Source organism: Musca vetustissima, unplaced genomic scaffold (assembly GCF_032173495.1).
Source record: "Musca vetustissima isolate MV318-11 ecotype Yass unplaced genomic scaffold, APGP_CSIRO_Mvet_v1 utg25782, whole genome shotgun sequence".
NCBI classification, from domain to species: domain Eukaryota; kingdom Metazoa; phylum Arthropoda; class Insecta; order Diptera; family Muscidae; genus Musca; species Musca vetustissima.
In genome coordinates, this window is record NW_026878148.1 from 1 (window position 1) to 18,158 (window position 18,158).

The 18,158-nt window shown below is 34.9% G+C and overlaps 5 protein-coding genes across 5 annotated transcripts; 3 read left to right on the forward strand and 2 right to left on the reverse strand.

The window, feature by feature from the left end:
• Positions 1-2,250: 2,250 nt before the first annotated feature.
• On the forward strand, positions 2,251-3,167 carry LOC133322955 (uncharacterized protein C7orf50 homolog). Its single transcript, XM_061531907.1, has 2 exons — positions 2,251-2,409; positions 2,562-3,167. Exons 1-2 carry the CDS (start codon positions 2,266-2,268, stop codon positions 3,165-3,167), a joined length of 750 nt encoding a protein of 249 aa, XP_061387891.1. The 5' UTR covers positions 2,251-2,265.
• Positions 3,168-4,684: 1,517 nt separating this feature from the next.
• Positions 4,685-5,209, reverse strand: LOC133322956 (large ribosomal subunit protein uL23m). Its single transcript, XM_061531908.1, has 2 exons — positions 4,913-5,209; positions 4,685-4,843 (listed from the first exon to the last, which is right to left on the reverse strand). Exons 1-2 carry the CDS (start codon positions 5,204-5,206, stop codon positions 4,685-4,687), a joined length of 453 nt encoding a protein of 150 aa, XP_061387892.1. The 5' UTR covers positions 5,207-5,209.
• Positions 5,210-5,517: 308 nt separating this feature from the next.
• LOC133322952 (nucleolar MIF4G domain-containing protein 1 homolog) lies at positions 5,518-9,015 on the forward strand. The gene is made up of 2 exons (XM_061531903.1): positions 5,518-6,493; positions 7,348-9,015. Exons 1-2 carry the CDS (start codon positions 5,518-5,520, stop codon positions 9,009-9,011), a joined length of 2,640 nt encoding a protein of 879 aa, XP_061387887.1. The 3' UTR covers positions 9,012-9,015.
• Positions 9,016-9,800: 785 nt separating this feature from the next.
• Positions 9,801-10,334, reverse strand: LOC133322953 (thioredoxin, mitochondrial). The gene is made up of 2 exons (XM_061531904.1): positions 10,142-10,334; positions 9,801-10,048 (listed from the first exon to the last, which is right to left on the reverse strand). Exons 1-2 carry the CDS (start codon positions 10,315-10,317, stop codon positions 9,802-9,804), a joined length of 423 nt encoding a protein of 140 aa, XP_061387888.1. The 5' UTR covers positions 10,318-10,334; the 3' UTR covers position 9,801.
• A 2,643-nt stretch (positions 10,335-12,977) lies between these two features.
• LOC133322957 (E3 ubiquitin-protein ligase MARCHF6) lies at positions 12,978-16,877 on the forward strand. Its single transcript, XM_061531909.1, has 4 exons — positions 12,978-14,436; positions 14,494-14,677; positions 14,742-14,936; positions 15,345-16,877. Exons 1-4 carry the CDS (start codon positions 13,052-13,054, stop codon positions 16,788-16,790), a joined length of 3,210 nt encoding a protein of 1,069 aa, XP_061387893.1. The 5' UTR covers positions 12,978-13,051; the 3' UTR covers positions 16,791-16,877.
• The last annotated feature ends 1,281 nt before the right edge of the window (positions 16,878-18,158 follow it).

The window sequence follows — 18,158 nt, forward strand, 5'->3', positions numbered from 1 at the left end:
TTGTTATTTTTACTATTCCTTTATGCTCCACCTTTGGGGGGTTTGTTTGTGTTGTTGATTTTGTTGTTGTTTTGCCCAAAAGGAACCATATGTGCCAAAATCAGGGTTGAATTAACAAGTCGCGAATTAAACTTGAAAAAGGATGAAAGGCAACGTGTTGCCATATGATGATGACAATAAGTTGTAATGAATTTATTTTTGTTTGAACCACCCAGTGTTGGAGTTTAAATTGAAAGTGATGTTTTCACGAACATTTGAATGAAAATCAAGGAAGGAATGTTAGGAAGGAACGAATAAAGAAACCACATACATTTCTTTCATGATATATCTTTTTTATTATAAAGTTTGAGAGGTATCTCAACCATAATTTGATCAATTTTAGTTTTTAAGTGTTCTGCGTAAATATAGTACTTCGCGTAGCCCCATAATGGTGCCAAAAAGCATGATCTTGGTGGCCAGATAATTTCGAAACGAAGATAAATTACATGACTAGAGAATATCTCTTGCAGTGACGCCACCTTCGCTCGAGTTGTGTGACATGTGGCATCGTCTTCTTGAAACCACATATTGTCCAAGTCGTGTTATTCAATAGCTGCCAAAAAGTCGGTTATCATATGACCAAAACACTCCGAATTGACAGTGACAGTAATTCTATAGTCGATTTCAAAGAAGAAGGATCCAATCAAACCTTCGGACGAAAGAGACCACAAACCAATCACTTTTTCTGGATGTAATTGCCTCACTTCAAAATTTGTTTATTGGAAGAAAATTTTGTTCGAAAAAATGTAGTCTACTGTTTTTTGCTCAAGCACCCATTCCAGTATTTGTGTGAATGGTCAGCTGGTTTCAGTTTTAGCGTGAGCTGGACTTTATATGGATTCTGGAAATACTCCATAATGTTCGGTAAGACAATTCCAAATCCTTAGAACGACGTAAAATCGAAACAATCGGTACTTCGACAACACTTTCACTTAAAACAGTGATATTTTCAGCGAAAATATGATGCACAGGCTTTAAAATATTTGTAAATTTCTTCACAGGTTTGCCAATTGCTTGGGTAGTTGGAAGATTTTATAATCCATAATATCCTCTTAAAGCACGGTCGATTAATATCTTAGTTTGACTGATGTTGAATTCCAGTCTCATACTTCTGAAATCACGAAATAGTAACCCTTTATTTTGGTACTTTTAGAAAAGGTATCACATTCTGTATATTTCGGTATGGAAGCAGTGTTGTATTTGATATAAGCAAATCGATTAATTTGTGTATGGTAAATCAAGGTATTAAAGCAAATTTGTAATCATGATTAAAGGCTGAATCAGGGTTTATTTTCTTAATCAGGCTGCATTCGCCACGATTTATCATATCAAATTTAAATCATCGTGCGGCAGGGTTTATTTTAAATCATCGAAATCATAATACTACCATGGTACCATAATACAAGGTAGGGAAGCTTCTGCCAAAAATAAAATAAATATACGCAACAAGTGATTGTGTTTATTTGAAATTTTTTGAACACAAAACAAAAAAACCCGAAAAATGAATGAAAGGTTATGATTTTTTCCCAAATTCCAAAGTAGTAATTCTTCTTTTTAATTTCAAATTGCAAACAAACATTTTTGGCGCAAATTAATAATTTTGTATGTATACTAACAAACATCAGCTGATCGGCATTTGATCATGATTAAAGGTATGTGCAAACAATTAGGGTGTATTACAGGATTTCATTAGACCTGGAGACCTCCCATTCTCGATTTTAAATTTTCAAGATTTTCAATGGGAATGAAAGATTTTCAATACCAATACTTGTTAAGGTTTGTAACTTTGCACATATATTCTAACGGAAAGAGTACATGTCTGGCTCTCGTATGAACCAGAATTATTGACTTCGCTCAAAAATTAACAAAATGGCAGACGTTTGAAAAAAGTTTTTCGTAAAGTCGGCTATTTTTGACCACAAACTGGATTAAAAAATAAGGACGATATTCACCGATTGGATTTATCCTATTTGTATATATTTATAATATATTTATTTATTTTTTTTAATTTTAAGGCTTCAACAAAGTTTATATTTTCTTCAAAGTTTTTTTTTTAACATGTAGTGAAACATTATATTACTAAACCATATGGTCTAAAAGAGGTAAATAAAACAATGAGCCAGAAATGGTTCCTTTCGTTCATCTCACAGAATAATTTCTTTGAACTAGTCCATTCGTGAACGACACAACTCTATTAACAATAACATTAAAAAAATAATTAAACAAATGGCTAAATTAGATGTACCACCCGTTAAAAAACCAAAAGCTAAGAAAAGAAAAAACTCCTGTGTGGAACATGAGGATGAGGTAGCAAATAAAAGTCTAATTTTGGAGAGTACAACTCCATCACAAGATACAGAAATCGCCACAGTCCAACATGATCAAGGTAAATAATACATACCCCATGTACATAGTACATACATATATTATAGAAAAATAAACTATTTTTAAAGCAATGGCAAAATTATTAATTATAATCATATATCTAATATTTATACACAGTGATTTCAAGGAAAACAAAGAAGCGTAAGAACAAAGATAAAGGTGCCATCAAGGAGAAACGTTCTAAATCACACAACACAGCTGTTGACAGCGACGATAATGATGAACAACACGAGGTAAATCAACATGATAATGACGAAGATGGTGGTGATGATGATGAAGATGGAACAATGCAACCCACCTTGGAACAACTAAAAGAATGTGAAAAACCAGAAAATACATTGGCCATAGTTACGGGACGTCAAAAGAAAAAACAAAAACGTCAAAAGCTTTTGGAAGCCCAAAAGGAGCATTCTATGGAGAAGGAGAAGCAGCGTAATGAAGAATATCTTAAAAAATGGAAAACATGTCGTGATGAATGGAAATTCGAAAAGCTGCGACAAATCTCAATACAACAGAGCATGTTTGATGAACAAATCTTAAATGGCGAATATTGGAATATAGCCTTAGAGTATTTGGCTGGCAGTAAAGGTGCCGCAAAGGAAAAAGTCATTAAAATGGCAAATGATGTTATCGATGAAATCGATAAACTATGTGAAGCAAAGGAAAGCGAAGAAGAACGCCAGGGATTGGTTAATTCGGTCAAATATCAAAGAGCGCGAGATTTATTACAGATATTTGATTGATGACGGACTGAGTGCGACTGACTGAGTGCGAATGACTTTAATTCAATTTAGATTCTAAATTTTTGAAGAAAAATAATACCTGAAATTAATAAAATTATAAACATTGAATAATGTTGCCACTTAAGATGTTGGTTAGTAAATATTAATTCGATGGGCATAAGAAAAATGAAGCTAAAAATATTGATTGAACAACTCACAACTACAATGGAATTAATATGGGTCCGTTTTATATCCTGCACGCCCAAAGCGCCAGAATAATTCTTCTTAAGATATCTCAAAATAATGTATTTTCTATCCGATCTAAATCAGGGTGTGCACGTTTTGCTACCATACGAAATTTGTCTAAACATATCACATAAATCCCAAGTGCCTTTGAAAAATTTGGAAATGCCCTTAAAAACATTGGACAAAATGTCGATGATAGATGCTATCCTACCACTACTTCTGTCATATTCCACACAATGGGTCAAATTGTTTTAATCCAAGCATTGTACATCGCTAAAATCTTTTCAGAAATGTATTAAGTGCAAAGCCTATTGGACCATCGTAATATTTGTATATAACTTTAATCGCTTAGGTGGAGTCTATCCGCCCACTCTTGCAATCCAAATTGCAATCCCTTAATATTTAGGTCCCTGATATATGATTTGTCCGTATTTTAAGGGAACCCCACCCATTCTCGATTTATATTTTTCAAGATTTTCAATGGGCTGGTAAATTAATACCAATGCTTGTTAAGGTTTGTAACTTTGCACATATATATTTGAAGATTTAAAAGAGAAGAAAAATAATTTACAAAAAATGTTTGTTATTGTTTTGTTGTTGTTTTTTGTAATTAAAGAAAAGTCCTTATTTTTGATGGCTGGAACATCGGAATCCGAAAATTCTAACGGTGTTAGAAAGAGTACATGCCTGTCTCTCGTATGAGCTAGGATTATTGACTTCGCTCTAAAATTAACAAAATGGCGAACCTTTGAAAAAATATTTTTGGAAAATCGTCGATTTTTGACCAAAAACAAGTTAAAAAATAAGGAATATCTTTACCGATTGGCTTTATCCTAGTTCATACGATAGCTATACACTCACAGAGAAACGTGTAAAAAATTGGAATCGATTGGGTTATAAGTTTTTGAGTTATCGTGCCCGCCATTCGCAAAAGAGAAAAACGCGTTTAAAGTTTGAGAAGCCCTTTAGCCGTCAGTTGATGCTGACACAATAAATCGGCTATATTTTCAAGAGTTCTTGAGATTTTCACTTGAAATTTTGTAGGGACACTCTTGAAATAGTGTAGATTCGAATTAAATCAAAAAATTTTGACCCCGAGAATGCGGGGGTCCCCTTAAACTGCACCAAAGCCATAGTAGGCATTCCTTAGTTATAATTTCTCCCATTCTTACTTTTTGCATAATGATACATAATGCCTCTTTATGTATAACACATTTCCGAACAAACATCATTATTATTTCTAGTTAATTGTTCACTTATACTATTTTATTCGTATATACAGGATTTAACAACTAAATTGAATACCAGCCTGGTGTTCCAGGGCGTTTCTTATTGCGATCCAAGAATTTCTTAAATCCTTGCTTTGTATCTTCCATTGCTTTTTCATCGGCCTTCTTGGCATCATCTTTCTTCTCGAACATATCGGGGAAAGTAAATTCCATTTCCTTGGGCTGTAAAAGAATCAAATCAAAATATGTAAAAAGACTCAGGAAATTGGAAAGCATTGTCAAAAAACTTACCAATGTTACATAAGCTAGTTTCATATCATCATTTTTGGTCACATATCCATAGGTGGTATCCCGCTTGGTCGATCCCAATGCAATGCGTGTTCTTACATCCATTACAGGAACTTTGTATATCTTTTCCAAATAATTTTTCACATCGTATTTGGTCATTTCCATTGATACGGAAAAGGTAACAACATTTTTGGGTTGGGGTTCACTGGGCCTAATAAGTTTCATCCAGAAATTGGGCAGGAAAACTCGCAGCTGGGGATTGCCGCGTTGATAAAGGGGGTACCAACGAGTAGACATGTTTTATGTGTATCCGTTTGTGTTTTCCCACGGAATTTTTATTAATATTGTTATAAATTAGAGGGAAAACCTCTGCAATTGTTGTTAAACTAATTTGAGAAAACTTTGTTTGCTCACAGGCGATCAGCTGTTCGCTGCATTGCTTAAAACAGTAGTAACCGGCTGGCATGCCCAACTTTGCAGCCCTGTTTTGTGCACGTGTATGAACAGCTGTTATTGTTGTCTTTCTCATTCTTTGGTTTGTTTGAAGTAAAATTTGATAGTTGTAAAATAAAATCTTAATTACTTCGATTTTTAAATAATAATAAAAAATGGGAAAGCTTAAAAAAGGCAAATCAAAAGCCCCTCGTCCAGTAAAACTGAGCCGCAAAGAAATTCGCAAACAAAAATCCGAGGAAAAGAAGCAAAACAAACGTTTATTTTTCTCCAGTAAAACGGAGGGTAAAAAGCTGGTTGCAGAAGCTAAACAACAAAAACAATTAACTAAAAACAAAAACGGTGCAAAGAAACAGAAAACCAAAAAATCCAAACCCACTGTAAATCCTGAGGATATACCATTGGAGCAACTTTTGTCGGGTGATGTTGATTCGGATAATGATGAATCTATCGATTCCGATTTTTCTGACGAGGATGTTAACGCTCGGCTACCCAATTCATTTAAAACCAAACGTTCCGCCGATGAAGAACCCAATAAGCCGCCGATTAAGAAAGCCAAACCCCAAACAACAAATCGTCCCAATATTGAAGATCAGCATCGACGTGAACTACAGAAGCAAAAGGAATTAGAGAATGCATCACGTAAACAACGTATCAAGCAATTGAAATTGGAAAATGAGGAAGAGGACAAGATCATTGCCAAGCTGGAGAAAAAACTGGGTCTGAATAAAACAAAAAATAAAAATCGTTTGGTTAGGAAAATGTTCAATGATGGTCTGGACTTTGCTTTGGAGCTGTGTCTGGACGATGAGGAGGAGGAAGAAAAGAAATTGCTCAAAGAAAAGCGAAAGGAAGAACTTAAGAAACAAAACAAAGAACCATCATGGAGTGATGAGGAGCAGGATGAGGAACGTTTCAATGCCATCTTTGGTAGTGGTGGTGAATCGGGCGAGTCAGATGGTGATGAAGGTGCTTTTGATGCAAGCGAAATGGAGGATGACGGTGATGATGATCTTGACGAAGATGAAGGCGATGAAGAATTTGATGAGGATGAGGAAGGTGATGGGGGTAGTGATGAGGAAATTGGAGACTCCGATGGTGATGACGAGGATGAAAAGAAGGAAGAAGAATGTAAGTAGTAACTCGAGTCTAGTGCAATCAAACCAAATTAAATGAATGTGAGAAACATTAAGATTAATTGTAAGGACAGAGGACCACTCAATTTTTGAAATTACTTCATGTCTTTTTTAACAAAAATATTTTAAGAAAAAATAGTATTCAATTGTAAAGTTTTCAATTATGGTCCTGATTTCTATTACATGCGAAACTAATAGTTCAAGATTAGTCTTTTCGACTTGAATCGTTATTGTTTTTCGAAGTAATGGTTATTTAAACTGGATAGAAGAACCGCTTCTTAAACTAAATAAATCGCCCATAAGAAGATTATTGTTCACATCATGCCAAACATGTTCGACGATTAGAATAATTTTCCTTCTATGGGATTACAAACAAACCAGTCACCCCAGGGCACATTTTGTTCATGTTCTCTTTGTACTACATGATTTTAGGGCCATCACATTCCATTTTTGGTAACAAAACAATGGGGGCGATGTTTTCAGAATTAGAGTTTTTTCCAATCAAAATTTTGAAAATTCGTTTGAGCATTTCTTAAAAACATCTTTGTAATTCGGAGAAGTCTGGCCTGGTTTATTTCCCCAATAACCTGTAGTGTATCTCAGTGTTTCAGATAAATTTATTATATTTTAAGAATAATTCCTCCGCGGAGAAAATGAACAGTCGTTTTTGATTTAGCCAAGCGTTTGGATATGTTATTTGTTTACCAAAAATAAATCCGAGAAGTTGAACAAATATATGTCTCAAATTAAAATACTTACCATTTTTCCTATAGTTATATATATTTTGATAAAGAAGCATTTCCAAATTCCATTATTTCATACCTTCTTTTTTTATTAACTCCATTTCAGATAAAGAAGATATTTACGGACGCAAACGTGATAAAGATGGCAATATAATTACAGAACCAGCCGCAGATGGTCCACAAAAATATATACCACCACATCAGCGAGCACTTCTAGCAGCTAAAAGCGATGATAAACAAGCCCAGATTCTTGAACGTCTGCGAAAACAATGTAAAGGTCTGCTAAATCGTCTATCAGAAGCAAATCTTCATAAGATTTCATCAGGCATTGAGGAACTGTATATGAAAAATTCCCGTTTCAATATGAACGAAACTCTAAATAAATTGTTGCAGGAAGCTCTCGTCAGCAAAGTTATGAGTAACGAACGAATGGTACAAGAACATATGGTATTACTGGCCTATTTACATGCTCATATTGGCAGTGAAATTGGTGCACATTTCCTGCAAATGTTCATTGAACAGTTTGATGCCTTCATAAAGGACATTGATAATATCCAGCAAGAAGATAAGAGGCTGAACAATGTAGTTCTCCTTCTCAGTTATATGTATGTTTTTAAAATATTTGAACATCGTTTGCTATTGGAGATTATAGATCGTCTGTCTGGTCAATTGAATGAAAAGACCATCGAATGTTTGTTGCTGATATTCCAATCGGTTGGTTTTAAGCTGAGAAAGGATGATCCTTTGGCCTTCAAACAAATGATGTTAAATGTTCAGTCCAAAATTGCTGCATCTCCCCTAGAACTTAAAGAGAATCTAAGACTTAAATTCATGGTTGATATTTTGAATGCCGTAAAGAATAATAACATCAATAAAATACCCAGATTTGATCCGGAATTACATGAAAACTTGAGGAAAAAACTAAAGGCCATGTTGAGAAATGACAAATATGTCATAACCCTCAACATAACCATGGAAGATTTGTTACGGGCTGATACTGTGGGAAAATGGTGGATTGTTGGTTCGGCGTGGACGGGCAATATTAATGAAATGGCTGCAGCACAAAAGAAACAAGAGAATGGAGATGCGAATAACAAGTCGGAAAGATTTTCAGAACAATTACTGAAGTTGGCCAAACAGCAAAAAATGAACACCGAAGAACGACGAAACATTTTCTGCATAATTATGAGTGCTGATGATTACATAGATGCATTCGAAAAGATTTTACATTTGGCGGTGAAAGATTTACGTTCCATTGCATATGTCATCATACTTTGTTGCCTGAATGAAAAGGCCGCCAATCCCTATTATGCCCATTTGGCCTTGAAGTTCTGCCACTACAATCGTAAATATCAACTGGCCTTCCAGTTTGCCTCATGGGATCGTATTAATGAAATTGATTCCTTGAATAAAATTCAAGTGCGGAACTTGGCACGTTTCCTGCAACATCTCATCTTAAATAATGGTTTACAGTTGGCGGTATTGAAAATTATTGATTTCCTACAAATTGATAAACAAAGTTTTGCTTTGATGAAGGAAATTTGTAAGGGTCTACTGTTGGCTAACGAAGAACAGGATATATATCAAGCATTTGAAAGATTAGCGAAGAATAATAAATTACGTCAATTCAAACAGAGCATAAGACTTTTCCTGCAACATTTTATGTTGAAGGAACAGAGTGCAACGTTGAAGCTGTCCGATGAGCAAATGGAACTGCTACAAAGACGTGTGGAATATGTAGATCGATTGTTGGCATATGTTGAATTGTAAATATCTATCATATATATTAGTACAATAAAAATTGTTTTTTTAAAAACAATAGAAACAAATTAGATCTTCAAATGTATTTTTTTTCTCAAATTTCGTAGGTAGATTGGGCTATTTTAAGACGGCCTTAGACAATGATATATATAGATCAAATGTATAAATTTGAGACCGACAACTACAAATATGAAGTTAAAGATCTCCTGTAATAATTCTTTTGGTAGGTATTTACAAACATAGACACATCTAAACAACATAACCGGCGTGACCAATGTCTCAAGAAAACCGAAAACTGGGACATTTTTTCCAATGGCAAATGAATAATATTTTACGGATTTCCTAAAGTGTAAAACCAAAGAAGGCGTAAAGTAGACAAATTTCCAAACATAATCTCTTTTTAGAATTACTCCCTAAGAAACATGATCCGTTTGAAAATATTCTCTTTTATCGCTATAACTCCAATATTGTTTAGTTTTTAAATAAAAATATTCCATTAATTCTTATCTAGGCAGTGCGTTATGTCTTCATCCACAATGACTATACCGTTTTTTACATTTCACTTAGCAACATATCATATAAAAAATCGAAAATATTCTTGCTAACAGATCAACAATTTAATAAAGAATGTGTATGGTCGACATTTTTACAGAAATTTTTCATTCGTTACACGTTTAAAGATTATTATTTAAAAGCTAGACATATTTAACATTTTTTATACTCCAAAGGTACAAGCTACTTATATTCTTTTTTTATCGTGTAAAGCTCACGTTAAATCTGTTTTCCAAAAGCAAGCAATTTACTTGTTTTCTTCAACAGTTTTATCTATCCAGGCCCTCAATTTGTCAGTGTCTTGTAAACCAACCATGCGGTTAACAACTTTACCGCCTTTCATAGCCATCAATACGGGTACGGCAGCAACATCATAATCCAAAGCCAATTCACTGTGTTCATCAATATCAACTTTGGCCAATTTAACAGCTCCAGCTTTTTCGCCAACAATTGACTCGATGCGCGGTGTCAACATTTTGCATGGATTACACCATCTACAATTGAGAGAAAAAAAAAAACACGATTAAAACGGAGGCTTATATAACATCATTAAAATACTGAGGATATTCACAAAACCATAAACTTACGTTGCAAAGAAATCGACAATTACAACCTTATCGCTCTTCTTGACTTTGTTTTCGAAATCCTCCAAGCTTTGTACTTTGAATATTTCATTTTTGACGGTGGTGCTGCCAAAATGTCTAGTGGCCAAACGTGTTGTGTTCAAGGATTGTCCGGCTTTTTGTACAATGCTGCGCAACATTTTTGAATTTGTTTTTATCTAAACCGAGGATGGGGAAGAGAAATGAAAATAGTATTATAAATACGATATATATTGAAATATGATGAAATATATTTGAAGAGAATATACCAAATAGTACATACTTTATCAGATTTTGTAAATATATAATACAGAGATGATAATCGTGTTTACGAATATTAAAATCACCAATCACTGAACATACACTCCCAAACAGCTGATCAAATGACATCATTCACTTAGAGTGAATGCATGGGGGGTTCGCACTTGATTGTGTGGCAATGATAATAATCCCAGCAAAATGTTAAAATAATCAAACGTGTATTTTAATAATAATAATAATTAATAAATTATGACTTTATAACATTTTTCTTAGTTCTTGTGTGAGCTGGACTTTATATGGTTGTATATGTAGGTCTAAATGAAAAGTGTGTCATAAAATCGTATTTAAATCATATTAACAACATTATCATCGCGTTTCATAAAGTTCCCTTTTAAGGTACGTTTATATTTACGAAATCCACTTGATCTCAAATGTCAATTCCATAGTATATACGTCATATATAATCCACTGGATTAACATGACGTATACGCAATGGAATTGGCATTTGAGATCGAGTGGATTTAGTAGTCTAAACGCAGCCTTATGGAATTAATCGATGTGTGCACTGATCGGCTTAAATGATTTTTCATTCTCAGATGACTTTTAATTAAGAGAAAATGGGAAAATAAATTAAAATTCTTTTGTAAACAAATACAACCTGACAGTTATTTGAAATTAACTTAAAGTCGGTGTAAATAACCTTAATTTATTTTCAGGATTTAGTAAATCCTCATCATATAAAGTGCGTATGTAAATGCGCTATAATGTGCCGTAAGACACTCCCAATTACAGAGATCGACGAGGAATCGAAACGTTCGTGCCTTCGGCAACACTTTCACTTACGGTAGCGATATTTTCATCGGAACGAATAAAACAAACTCTACAATTTTTGTTTGTAAACCATATGGTCTGTTCCAGTATTTTTTTAATAGTGAAGCTAATAAAAGGGAAACATTTCAAAATCACTTTCAGAGTACAAAATAATTTGGAAAGTTCGGGAACGCAAATCTATGCCAAAATTAGATGGCAATACTTCAAAATCAACATAACAGCCAATCAGAAGTAGGCATTACTGTTTACCATTTTTACTGGGCAAATTTCTCGTGTAAAAAGTTTACAAAGAGAAAGCCATTTTGTTTTGTGCACTCTTAAATTTGATTCAGTGTTTTACCAGTTATGTAGAAACGGTTTTCGAGTAAAAAGTTGCAAAACTTGTAAAATCAGTAGATTCCTTTAGGTTCAGGAACGGAACTATAGTCTCAACTTGAAGAACGCACGTCGATTTTTGTAGTAGGTTTTGATAATCTGTATGCTTTGTGACATGGTACAAATATGTTCTTTTCATTTGACATATTTGTAACATTTTACCAAAAATGGGAAAAATGAATGGTTCCATGCCTTGTGATATAGTTAAGCGACCCATTTTCGTCAATGCCAGGCTTTTAAATGAAAAAAAAATAAATGATTTAACATCTTAGTTTGACAGATGAATATCCCTATTTTATTATAGTTCAATGTATTACAATTTCCTCATGGTATAATAATAAAAGGTAACAGCAAGTGTTGTTGTACAACAAACGATACAACAACTACATGGAAATTTGTTGTTGTGAGTTATATTAGTGTCAACGTCATTTGACAGAAAAATGTAAACAAACATTTGTTCCCGTACTGCAAGAATCTACTATTTTTTACTACGATAACACTTTTTTCCTTTATGATATCGAAAAAAATAGTATTTTCGAATCCTCAAAATAACATTTAAAAACATGAATTAAAATCTATCAAATTTATATTTCTATCGGTTCCACATCTTTCCTATAATTGCACCTTTGTGTAACACATATGCTGGGAATTGAGAATGATTCCATGAAGAAAGATTTGCCTCCTCAAACTTTTCCAGCAGGCAGATTGAGTAAATTGAATACGGACATTTAATAAAGAGCAATTCCGAATTGTATGCGTTCCCAATTTTCCTATTGGGTGATTTTGAAAAACATAATTTGTCATATTCATATTGTCACTAGCATTACGGCTGGGGTTTGCTTTTACCTTTTATATTGTACCATGCAATTTTCTCAAAACGCCCTACGTAAATGAACGCAAGTCGTTGACAGCTTTTATTGTGTGTCTGACATAACGCCATCTACATCTCATATCGCTATTTGCGTAGTTCGATGCCAATGTCAAGTAAATTACGCAAAATAAAGAGCCCAATAAAAACAATTCCAATTATTGATTAACAAAAAATATTCAGTTATTTTCCTAATATAAAATAAAACAATTGTTTGACTTAATCCCGTAATTCGGTGTGAATGCACTCAAGCACAGATGATATGTTTGTTTTGAGAGTGCCAGTGAGAGTGACAGTTCGTGAAATAAAACAAAAACCCCAATAACTGAGAAACAAAACAGCTGCTGTCGAGCAAAATTGACGTGTTGCAATTGTTTAATTGCTGATAGCAGGCGAAGTACATATTCGAATCGAGAAAAAAATAATCTTTTTTTTTTTGGAGAAAAATAAATAAAGAATCGCGGTAAATTATTTGGAAAATTTTTGGATAGCGCATATCCATATTGGTACCAATGTTTTAAAGATCGAAATAACGACATCTGCTTCATTGCGAGTACACAATGGACGATTTATCTCAAGGCGACATTTGTCGCGTTTGTCGTTGTGAGGCATCGTCCGATCGTCCGCTGTTCTATCCATGTGTTTGCACGGGCAGCATTAAATACATCCATCAGGATTGCCTAATGCAATGGATGCGATACTCACACAAGGAATACTGTGAGCTATGTGGCCATCGATTTAGTTTCCAACCCATATACTCGCCCGACATGCCACGGGTCTTGCCGTTGCGCGACGTAGCTGGAGGATTGCTGTCGGCAATAATGAAAGCTGCCAAATCGTGGGCCCATTATTCGCTTGTGGGCTTAGCGTGGTTTGTGGTGGTGCCACTGTCGGCATATCGGACTTATCGTTATCTGTTCAGAGCCTCTTCATTTGATATGATATTGTCCTTGCCCTTCGACATTTTCTCTACGGAAAATCTGGCATCCGATGTGTTTCGTGGCTGCTTTGTAGTTACGTGTACTCTGTTGTCGTTCATTGGATTGGTGTGGCTAAGAGAACAGATATTGCTGGGAGGTGGTCCGGATTGGTTGGAGAGAGATGATGCTCCTGGAGCGGCGGCAAACAACGAGGCCGAAGATGAAGTAGAACTAAATCTACCGCCAGACGGGGGTGGAGCAAATGCTAATGCAGGAGACGAAGGTCAAGATAATGCGGCAAATGCTCACATTGAAGTTAATGGTGCGGCTGCGGAAGCCGTCGTGGAGAGAGATGTTGCTGACAACAACAATGACATTGCCGATGAAAGAGCAAATAACGCTGAGGCGCCTCCTGTAGTCGAACCTATGAACAATAATGCTCCAGCAGTGGCTGATCCGGTTGAAAACGAAGGCGATCCTCCATTGGAGTTTGGACCTCAGCTACCCCCTGCTTTGGCTGGTAATCGAAATAATAATAACAACAATGCGGCTAACGCGGCAGATAATGACAACGATGAACCCAATTGGAATCCAATGGAATGGGATCGTGCAGCCGAGGAATTGACATGGGAACGTTTGTTGGGTTTAGATGGATCTTTGGTATTTTTGGAGCATGTATTTTGGATTGTCTCCCTGAATACAATGCTTATATTTGCCTTTGCCTTTTGCCCATATTGTATTGGTCACTTTATACTAAGTTCGTTAGATCTAATGGACCCAGAAAAGCCACTCTTACATTTCCATGGATTAATTACAACTTTATTTGGCTATTGCTTCATTGGAATTATATTGGTTGTACTACATTGCTTGGCACGGGCATTCCATATGCGAAGAGTACGCAGTCTAATTGGGCTGTGCTACATTGTCGTGAAGGTCTCCCTGTTGTCTGTGGTGGAGATTGGTGTTTTGCCATTGGTGTGTGGATGGTGGTTGGATATATGTTCATTACCTTTATTTGATGCTACGTAAGTAAATAATGGTTTAAAATTTGAAATGCGTTGTTAATGAGAATCTATTTACAGTCTAAAGGATCGTAAGACCAGTTTCACAGCTGCGCCAGGAACATCTCTTTTTGTCCATTGGATGTTTGGCATGGTATTTGTTTATTATTTTGCCGCATTTATATCACTACTGCGTGAAGTTCTTCGTCCTGGTGTATTGTGGTTTTTGAGGAATTTGAATGATCCCGACTTTAGTCCCATTCAAGTGAGTTTCTTTTTTTTCGAAATATGTATGATGTATTGGTTATTAACTTTTGCTTGTATTTTAGGAAATGATACATTTACCCATTTTAAAACATGTACGTCGTTTAATATCTTCAGCTATGATATTTGGTTCAGTGGTTTTGTTAATGCTATGGATTCCTATACGTGTTCTAAAGACAATCTGGCCAACATTTTTGCCATACACCTTATCTGGCGATTCGGATGTTAATGAGTTGAGTTTACAATTGCTTTTGCTACAGGTGAGTAAATACTGTTAACTGAGTACTATCGGTAATGGTCAAAGGTATTATATTAAAATCAAATATGAAAAGTACTTTTGGAAGTCTAGTAAAATAAATTACTATTTCGTTTTCTCGAGATAATGCTGAAATATTTCGCAGACAAATTGCAATCAAGAATAGCATGTTATCACAATATTTTTGTTGTTGTTACAAATTGTCGAAGCGTCCAGCTTATCAAGTAAATGATGACTCTTACATTATTTTAATAATTTTAATCTGATTCAACTTTCTCTTTCATAAAACCTGTTTTGATGACTTTTTATAATTCCATGACCTAGCTTTCAATATGTTATCTCTGTATTATAATAATAATTTAATGTTTACCTTAACTGAATATTGCAAATTGTTAAACTCTTTATTTTACAGATTGTTCTCCCCGGCTTCTTTGAACAATCCCATACACGCGTCTGGCTTAAAAAACTCCTGAGAATTTGGTGTATTTGTGTTTCTTGGGTATTAGGCATTCGCAGTTATTTACTTGGAGCGGATCCCGAGCCTGCGGATGCCGCAAATGTCAACAACGATGCCAATAATTTGGAACAACAGCCAGCTAATGAAGTTGTTGCCAACGATGGACCAAATGCTAATGCTAATGAGGAGGTAAACAATGATGGCGAAGAACATAATCTGATTGAAGAACCAGCACCTGTTCAGCCACCCATACAAGCGCAACCTCCTCCACCACCTCCACCGCCGCCACCACAAGCCGAAAGAAATTTGGCTGCAGTTCATCATGCTATCATACACCGTGACGTACCTGTTGCGTTCCAACCTTACGACAAACCAACAGTGTTTCCTCTAAGACTGTGCGGACTGCTATTCTTTATGTGCGTTTCGTTGGTGATATCATCACTGGTAACACTCACTGTGCCCGTATGGATAGGACGACAGGTAATGTCATTATGGTCTGTGGGTAGCATAACAACACAAGTAGCCGTCCAAGGTGCTGAGGTGACACCACGTCCACATGAACTCTATACTGCCGCTTTGGGTACTTATCTTTGTTGGATGCTGACAAGAGGAATAGCCATTGCTGTCACTCTGCTACCTCAGGGTCGTGCTGCTGTTATGGATAAAATCAAGCAATGGCTTAAGGTGGGAGCTTCGTATGCCCTGCCCGTATTGATAATTGTTCTAATGTTGGGTGTTATACCGCTCCTGTTCGGCATGCTTTTGGAATTGGTGGTGGTGATACCGGTACGTGTTGGTGTTCTACAAACTCCCATCTACTTTATATGGCAAGATTGGGCTTTGGGTGTTCTATATACAAAAATTGCCATAGCATTGACGCTGATGGGGCCGGATTGGCACTTGAAACGGGCCCTAGAGCGAGCCTATCGCGATGGTTTACGGGATATTGATCTGAAGTTCTTAATCACTGAGCTGGCTATGCCTGTCATAACTTGTTTCGGCCTAGCTCTTGCCATACCCTACGTATTGGCCCACTCAATTTTACCAATATTCTTCACTGACCCCTGGGTACAATTGGAAATAGCTCATTTCGTATATCCGGTATTCTTTTCGGTGATTGGTGCCATTGCATTAATATATTTCCAAATAAGACAATTCAAAAAACTCTATGTAGCAATTAAGGTGGACAAATATTTAGTTGGACAGCGTTTGGTAAATTACGAACATCGTAAGAAACAGCAAGAGGCAGCCGAGGAAAGAGCTCGACAGAAAGAAGAGGAAGAGCAGGAAAACGTGCCCATAGCCAATATTGTAGAGCAGGCTGAGTTGGAAAGAAGACGACGACAAGAAGTTGAAAGGCAACAGTTGGTACAGGATTTAGTGAGAGATGATCTATTATAAATTCAGTGTATGCGTGTCAGACATTCGAAGTAATTGTCGACTAGGAAATTTTTCTGAAATGTAGTTTAAAATGTAACCGTTAACAAAATCTTAAAAAAAAAACTGCGTTAAGGCTGATGATGTGTTATGGGTTCGATGTTCGATTCCTTTCCCCGGATCCAGTATATGATGTGTTATTAAATTCGAAATAACTGAAATTTAAATTTTTTAATATTAATGTGTTAATGATGATATGTATAACCATTTGCAAACAACAAACTGTTGAACATGTGAATATGAATTATTTGGAGCCATTTTGGCACACTTATAAGCATCTTTCAACAGTGCAAAATAAATACATATATATGTATGAATTTGTGTACCCCGCCCATATGCACGTATAACAAAAACAAATAGACAAACAAAAAATAACAACGGAAATATTTCAAAAAAGGTATTTAGCATTAAAGAACTTCATAACTAAATCTAAAAATTATTGAATTCGCAACCGCACGTGAATGTAAGCATCATTCTCTAACAGATGAAGACTTGTCACGAGTTTTTTTTATTCCATACATGAGTTTCCATTTTCAAAACAGGCTTTGTTTGATACATTTTATCCTTCATGTGTATTATTCTCCTCTTCCGTCACACATACTGAACTATTTACTTTTTGTTGATAAATATATAGAGATACAATATGGATTTTTTAAATTATAATTTAAAATGAAATAAAACCTCTTTTGGAAATCGCATACGGTTTTAGTTTTGTTTTAAGGTGATTGTTTTTGTTTATTATTTTTACTTCACAATTCTAGTAAATTAAAAACAAATTTTATTTAAAATATAATCTGTAATTTTAAGTTTCATCTCAAAATCATCAAAGCGCATACTTTCTTCATTTACCCTAATTAATGAACGAACCTTGTATTGTATATTTGTTCTTTTCCTTATCGAAATTGACATACAGATTTTATTTAAATATTAATTTTTTAAGCTTTTAGAATAAACATAAAGAAAATAAAATATTAATATTAAATGATGATGTGATTTTTTTCTTTTGGAATATTATAGAAAATAAAAGATGAAATAAAAAAACAACAACAACAAAAACTAAGTTATATGTATATTGAAAGATTTCTTATGTTATGAGGCATCAATGTTTTCTATAACAACAACTATTCATGATATTATTTATTTCTCAAAACCTCTTATCGAAAAACAAAGATCGAAATGAAGTCTTATTGAAGACCAATATTAATTTTGAATACTATAAGTTGTTCTTACAGAATACCAAAAGATCTTACAAAAGGTCTTTGTAGAAGGCTAATATATTGTCTTATAGAAATCTAAAAGGTCCTCCTATCGAACTAATTTCTTGACATTAAG

What these genes read in the sequence shown, in the direction of transcription:
- LOC133322953 (XM_061531904.1), bottom strand. Translation starts at nt 10,317, where the DNA reads ATGTTGCGCAGCATTGTACAAAAAGCCGGACAATCCTTGAACACAACA. An exon ending in ATTGTCGATTTCTTTGCAAC is followed by an intron (nt 10,049 to 10,141) that starts GTAAGTTTATGG and finishes TCTCAATTGTAG; the next exon opens with ATGGTGTAATCCATGCAAAA.
- LOC133322956 (XM_061531908.1), bottom strand. Translation starts at nt 5,206, where the DNA reads ATGTCTACTCGTTGGTACCCCCTTTATCAACGCGGCAATCCCCAGCTG. An exon ending in AACTAGCTTATGTAACATTG is followed by an intron (nt 4,844 to 4,912) that starts GTAAGTTTTTTG and finishes ATTCTTTTACAG; the next exon opens with CCCAAGGAAATGGAATTTAC.
- LOC133322952 (XM_061531903.1), top strand. Translation starts at nt 5,518, where the DNA reads ATGGGAAAGCTTAAAAAAGGCAAATCAAAAGCCCCTCGTCCAGTAAAA. An exon ending in TGAAAAGAAGGAAGAAGAAT is followed by an intron (nt 6,494 to 7,347) that starts GTAAGTAGTAAC and finishes ACTCCATTTCAG; the next exon opens with ATAAAGAAGATATTTACGGA.
- LOC133322955 (XM_061531907.1), top strand. Translation starts at nt 2,266, where the DNA reads ATGGCTAAATTAGATGTACCACCCGTTAAAAAACCAAAAGCTAAGAAA. An exon ending in AAGATACAGAAATCGCCACA is followed by an intron (nt 2,410 to 2,561) that starts GTCCAACATGAT and finishes AGGAAAACAAAG; the next exon opens with AAGCGTAAGAACAAAGATAA.
- LOC133322957 (XM_061531909.1), top strand. Translation starts at nt 13,052, where the DNA reads ATGGACGATTTATCTCAAGGCGACATTTGTCGCGTTTGTCGTTGTGAG. An exon ending in CCGACTTTAGTCCCATTCAA is followed by an intron (nt 14,678 to 14,741) that starts GTGAGTTTCTTT and finishes CTTGTATTTTAG; the next exon opens with GAAATGATACATTTACCCAT. An exon ending in TACAATTGCTTTTGCTACAG is followed by an intron (nt 14,937 to 15,344) that starts GTGAGTAAATAC and finishes TTTATTTTACAG; the next exon opens with ATTGTTCTCCCCGGCTTCTT.